This window comes from Hydra vulgaris, chromosome 02 (assembly GCF_038396675.1).
Source record: "Hydra vulgaris chromosome 02, alternate assembly HydraT2T_AEP".
Lineage (NCBI taxonomy): Eukaryota > Metazoa > Cnidaria > Hydrozoa > Anthoathecata > Hydridae > Hydra > Hydra vulgaris.
This window is the reverse complement of record NC_088921.1, coordinates 39,890,987-39,897,500: the sequence shown is the minus strand read 5'-3', so window position 1 is coordinate 39,897,500 and position 6,514 is coordinate 39,890,987. Positions and strand designations below refer to the sequence as shown.

The window sequence follows — 6,514 nt, the reverse complement described above, 5'->3', positions numbered from 1 at the left end:
ACTTTAAAAAGAACTAAAACTTACCAATAACCAAAGCAAAAATATTTGGCAATGTCCTTGATGAATAGTACATGAGATGAAACTGAGAAACAGTGAATAAAATAAACAAGTTGGATTTTTTTTTTGATAAATTCTTGGAAAGTTTTAACAAAGCAAGGCAGACCATGAATCCAAGTACAAACCGGCCTTTTAAAGAAAAAAATGAAGTAAAACGAAATTTATCACAACAAATTTATATTAATCTATATAAATAGCACTATCATTATTTACAAAAACAACAACAAAAATAAAAACAACAACTAAGACCAATTACTTTCTAATTTTTTCTTTATGAGAAACTAATTAAGACTGATGTTCAAAAGAAGTTCGATAAATGCTATTTTAATTTAATAAAGTTTATATAAAGACAACAAATACATCAGATTTAATTCTATGAGTTTTAAAAATTTGTACAACTTTGAAATACACCACACTATAATGTTTAAAATTTTGATTGATTAGATTTGATTAAAAATACGTTAATGTAGTGTGTTTTAAATAAGTTTGCTAAAAAATTTAATATATCTTGAATAACTATAAAAAAATATTATTTTAAAATTATTTGCCTTAAAACCAACAAAAAAAGTTATACTTTGTATGCATATATCTTTAGCGTATCTAGTTAAAGTTTGTAGACTTTTTTTTCAAAAATAAATTCATACAATGTTTTCGTAAAAAGAAGAAAATAACAAAGAATAACAGAAAAAAACGATTGCTGCTCTAACCCAAACCTTTCCTTGATGTAACAGCACTACTTTGTATGTTCTACATACATAGTTAATGTACTGAATGTACTAAAGCCCTTGCAGCTACCTCTTTGATTATGATGTCATATTGCTATTTCACCGTAAAACAAACAAACAAAAAAAACTGCAGAAATGGTAAAAGCTAAAATGAAAAACATTTTTTTTAGAAAAGTAAATTGATTGTAGCATAAAAAATTTTTTTAATTTTTGGTTTTTAATCTTAATTTTACACTATTTTAATAATTAGAATTAAAAAGAAATTAGAAAAAAAAAACATGCTTTCAAATTAACAACAGATTAAAAAAGGATTTCTTTAAAATTATTTTTCATGTTTCACTTTGTTTTTAACTTTTCATATCATAATGATTCAAAAAATTTTATATTATTTTATAGCAATTTTATATATAATAGGAAAATATACTTATATAAAAATGTAAAAAGACAAAATATACTTATATAAAAATATACTTATATACAAAATATACTTATATACAAAATATACTTATATAAAAAATATACTTATATACGAAATATACTTATATACGAAATATACTTATATACAAAATATACTTATATACAAAATATACTTATATACAAAATATAAAAAGACAAAAATAGAGTTAGATACTTCTGCTTCTATCGAATTCAACCATTAATTAGGGATGAGAAATTCATACTTATAGTATTTTAGCATAGGAAAAAACACATTTTAGACTGTGTTTTTTCTTAAATTGGTGAATATAAGTTTTAACTGTTAAGCAAATGATATAGTTAAAATATTTTTTCTTTGCATAATATTTGCGAAGATGGATGTGGATCTACAGTTAAAAAAATTATGACCAAATTTTTGTCTCAAAATATATTTAGCAGAAAGTCAGGGTATGAAAGATAGCGAAAAACTACAAAATCAGTTGTGAGGGAAGTGATGAAGAACTGTAGGCTATCACAGATAATTAAAATTTAAACATTAAACACTTATGTAATGACAATATTGTTGTAAAATAATGTAAAATATTGTTGTAAAATAATGACGTAATATTGTTGCAAGAATAAAGGTAGGTCAAGAATTTACTTCAGGGTGGAAAACAAAAAAGCCTTTTATAAACATTTTTATAAACATTTTTATAAACAAGAAGAATCATGTTAAGAGACTAAAAATGATTAGAAATCACGTAAACTTGTGTCATATAAGCAGATAAGTATTTGCTGCTAATGGAGTGAGAAACCTGTTCAGAGTTCCTGGAATCATGGACCAACATAAGTACCATTATATTTTTCTTCATCAATTAAAATCAAGTATAACACATCTATTTCCAGATGAAAACTATAAATTATTGAATATAGTTTTAAAACCTTCATGCAGAAAAGCATCATGCTGAGTGAAATAAGGCTAAAAACCAATAATGATTAAACCATTTTGCTAAATTGTATAAACAAAAGTTTTAATCTGATGAAAATAAAAATTTTTGTTATCTTCCTCAGATTCCAACTGAAGACTTTTTTTATCAGAAAATTTCTTTCAAATTTCTGATTTCTGTCAAAAATAGTATTCTGTAGTCCACGATTATAGTTTTCATATTTTTAAGTTCTTTGTTCATTTTTCTTTTCGATGTTATTTTAAATAAAAGATCTTAAAAGTCATTTAAGTTTGTTATATAGTTTTTTTGGTAAAATATAACTCTTCAAAACACTAGATATTATTAAAGTTGATTTTGAGAAAGTTTTATTCTCAGTCAGTGTTAACTCTAATTTTAGAGTGCTAAAGCAATATGTTAGATAATATTTCAGATTATGTTTCAGATTATGTTAGATAAACATATTTTCAGAAGGGCTTGCAAAACTAAATCTAAAAAAAATTTAGTAATGGTATTTGTATTTGTATAACTTATTTTTAATAAAGAAAAAATTTTGCTTTAGAAACAAAGATGTTTTTTATGGAAAACTAAACATATTTTTTATCCAAATTATTCAAAGCTTTCAAAACCTAATAAAAAATATAGATTCTATGTTGCTCAACAAACTGAAATTCTGATGCTTCAGATAAAAACTGACATTCTGAGGTCTCAGATAAAAACTGACGTACTGAGGTCTTAGATAAAACCTGTGTGCGAACTTTAGTTATAAACTAGAATTATTAAATTGCAAATTATAAAAAAAACATTAAAAAAGATTCTTTCTGTTAATTAGTGATGTTTTTTGGTAAATCAGTAAGATATAATTAATCATGTAATAAAAAATTTTTAAATCTAAAAATATATAATTATTACAAAACATTAGTTATCATAATTTTATTAATCAAGAAATTATAAAAATAAAAAAAGTTTTTATGTTTAAGAAATTAAATTAGAAAACTTTTTTACACAAAATCTTTTTAAAAATGTAATATATTTTAAAATAAATAAAAAATAACATACATACAAATTGAGAATAAAGTTTTGGGAAATTGAGATAACTTATAATCATCGCAGCTGGATAGCAGAAAGCACTTAGAGCAAGGGGTCCTACAAAGGAGCGTGGAACAACACCTGGAAATTCATTGTGATCATACTAAAAAAAAAACTTAAAGCAATAAAACAAAGCAAAAAAGTGAATCACATAAAACTTAAATAACATTAAATTATAAAACTTTTTCTAAAAACAATTAGTTAAAAAAACATCAACTTACTTTACTTAAATTATTTCCATGATATAAAATGTCGTGTACAGCTTGTATGTTGAAACTCTCTTCTACTTTTGTGTAAGGAGTATTGAAAACATGTAACGCCATCACTAAAACTACTACAGCTTTGAATGTAAAATCTATCATTTCAATGTCTTTAAAATATAAACATAAATTTTAAAATTCAATAAAAATGTAAAATCTTTCATTATTTCAAAGTCCTTAAAATAGAAATGTAAATTTAAATCTTCAAATAAAAGCCTAAAATCTATCATTATTTGAATGTCCTAAAAAATTAAATATTCAAATAAAAACATTCTGCTAAACAAGAATTAGTTACCTACTTCAGTTAAAAACAGTTACTTACAGTTAAAAACCCTGAACATTCTACAAAAAGTCAACACAATTTTTCAAATAAATTGTTAACTTTGAAATAAACATAACTTGAAATTATTGGATTTAATTTATTACAGTAATTTATAATGTTAATTAACTTTTAACAACATTTATAAAATTCATAATCAAACTACTTATACTTCATACTCATTCATAAAATGATAAAATTCATACTCAATAGCAAATACTAGTATTTCTCCAGCAAAATATTACAAAAATGAAAACACTAATTAAATTATTTTTAAATGAATAAATTTGCATTAAATAGAAAAAAAATGGCAAGAGTAAGAACTGTATTTAAGATGTCACCAGTTGACATTGACATTTATTAATGTCTACTTGATATTCTGTAGTTGGCTAAAAATAATTTTAATTCAAAAGTTGCGTAAAATAAAATTTGTTAAAAAAAATAAACCTAATTTTAAAAATAAACTTAAATTTAAAAAACACAAAAAATATTACACACTAAATTATTTGGCCTAAAAAAGAAAGTAAGAAGGTTTTTTAAGTTATTTATAACCCATTGAATACCAAAAAATTAAGAGTGCCTTTAATTTTATTTATCAAATTATATAATTTGATAAATAAAATTATTAAATTTTTTTTTATTATTAAAAGTATATTTATCTATTAAAAAAAATAAATAAATAGATAAATAAAAAAACATAAATTCATAAAATATTTATGTAACAGTGTTATTATTGTTACAATGTTTACAGCAGCAAATCGTTAATATCTTTTGCGCTTAAATTAAATTTTCCATTATTCTCAACCGAACTCGGAGGTTGAAGTGCATTATTAGACAAAAATAATGTGGATGCAGCATTAACACCAACATTGTTTTGAGGTCGAACTATATTGCAATTAGGAAAATTTTGCACATAAGATCCAATGTTACCAAAATTATTGGTTTTAATGGAGTCGTTAAAAGTCCTTTGTTGAGGTTGATACTGAGACGTAAATGATTGGTTTAAATTCGATGTGACATTCTTGAAAGAATTATTTTGGCTTTGGATTAATGGAGTAAAATTCATACTTCCATTTGGTTGTGAACACATAGAGCTTGCTTGATTGTAGTCTTTATATTTCATATTAAAAAAAAGTCAATTAAAAATCAATTTTTAAGATAAAAATATTTTAAGTTCAATAAAACTACAAAATTATAATTGAAAAAATATAACTATAACATTAAAAATATAAAATATATACAATAACTATACAATATTATTTAATGTTAACGCTCAATATATATTTATCATATAATATTTATTTTAATCATTTTTTAATTTTAATATCTGGACTGTTGTTTACAAACAAACAAAAATTATTAATGTAAGTTATGAACAAGCTAGTGTTTTTTTATCTCTATTTTTTCCTGATCTCTTGTGTCCAAGAGCTCTATATATGTTAGATGACTTTAATCTGCAATATGAAAAAAATTTATGAGATTTAATGACTTGGAATATATTATTTTTGAGCCTGAAGCCCCAGAGTCCTTGCTACCATTACACTTAAGGACTCCAAGTTCAAAAACTGATTGTTTCTATAACTTAAAAGTCTTTTTTATTTTTCTTTCCAAAAGTAGCCCATAAGCTTCTTTATATTTTTGGAGCAACTGAATACCAAAAACAAGGAAGAAATTATTTTAAAAATCTTTTTGTGATATTTAAATCTGGAATCTATTTTGGAACTCTGTGTTATTACATTTGTAGGCATAAATTTATTGTGCTGTTATGTTTTTTGGCAATAAACTTGAGTAAATGTTTTCAAAATTTATTTAAAACCTGTTAATTTTTTTTATTAATAAAGAAGCAAGCAAAGTAATACTCTAAGGATCATGAGATAAAGACATAAAGGGACTACACATTTAAAATCTTAATTTTCCTTAATCTATTATTTTAGTACGAAATATTTGCATTTCAAAAGTTTAATTGTTATTTTCGAGATTTGGATATACATTGTAACAAGTTTTTATGAATTACTATGGTTGATTTTGATACTATGATACTGTCAGTTGAATTAAAATTCAAGTAGTCTTTTACAAATGATTATGATTATTTTGTTGTGTTGTCTTTCCTATTAATGTATTTGGCAAAGGAGAGCAACACATTGTTGATTCTTCATGCATTTCAATGGACTTTAACATTAAAAAAAATGTAACAATAAATAAATTAAAAACCATCCATACTTGGTTGATTATAGTTCTGTTGCGCTGAAATTAAAGGTATTTCTGGTCGAGATCGGAAATTGTTAAAATCTATTGACGGAGCCATGTTAACATTTGAAGAACTGTATGCAAGTGGTTGTTGAGAAAACATCACTATAACATTCAAATTAATGTAATGTATATAAATTTTTTTTTTGATTTTAATATAGTTTAAAAATTTGTGTTATTATATACCTTGTATATTACCTGTATCAGACTTTTTCTGCAAGTTTATTTGAGAAATATTTATTTCGGATAAACAATTGATGGAATAATCTGTGCTCATTGTTTGTGATTGCTTAATAGGACCACCTAAAGTTTTTGAAGACATAACACTATCTGTGTTAGGTTGGGTTTTCAAACATTCCACTTGAGCAAATGAACTTTGGTTCAAGCCTAATATCATTTCCAACTAAAATAAATAAGTAACTCAAAAAAAAGCAAAACTATAACCTAAGATTTTATATT

At 23.4% G+C, this 6,514-nt stretch overlaps 2 protein-coding genes across 3 annotated transcripts in view; both read right to left on the bottom strand.

Annotated features, from left to right (window-relative positions):
• Positions 1–3,617, bottom strand: part of LOC100214068 (dol-P-Man:Man(7)GlcNAc(2)-PP-Dol alpha-1,6-mannosyltransferase) — a 9,894-nt gene extending 6,277 nt beyond the window's left edge. Inside the window, exons 1-3 of the mRNA XM_065790857.1 lie at positions 3,451–3,617; positions 3,200–3,332; positions 25–186 (exon numbers count right to left, since the gene is read on the bottom strand). Coding sequence (XP_065646929.1) covers positions 25–186; positions 3,200–3,332; positions 3,451–3,591 — 436 coding nt within the window. The 5' untranslated portion in view covers positions 3,592–3,617. The remainder of the gene's footprint in view (positions 1–24; positions 187–3,199; positions 3,333–3,450) is intronic.
• An 889-nt stretch (positions 3,618–4,506) lies between these two features.
• LOC100205772 (SCY1-like protein 2) overlaps positions 4,507–6,514 on the bottom strand; it is a 29,676-nt gene continuing 27,668 nt past the window's right edge. Inside the window, exons 17-19 of one of the 2 annotated variants that reach the window (XM_065790855.1) lie at positions 6,242–6,458; positions 6,029–6,160; positions 4,507–4,918 (exon numbers count right to left, since the gene is read on the bottom strand). In XM_065790855.1, coding sequence (XP_065646927.1) covers positions 4,554–4,918; positions 6,029–6,160; positions 6,242–6,458 — 714 coding nt within the window. In that variant the 3' untranslated portion in view covers positions 4,507–4,553. The remainder of the gene's footprint in view (positions 4,919–6,028; positions 6,161–6,241; positions 6,459–6,514) is intronic. The other variant, XM_065790856.1, reaches the window with a different exon arrangement.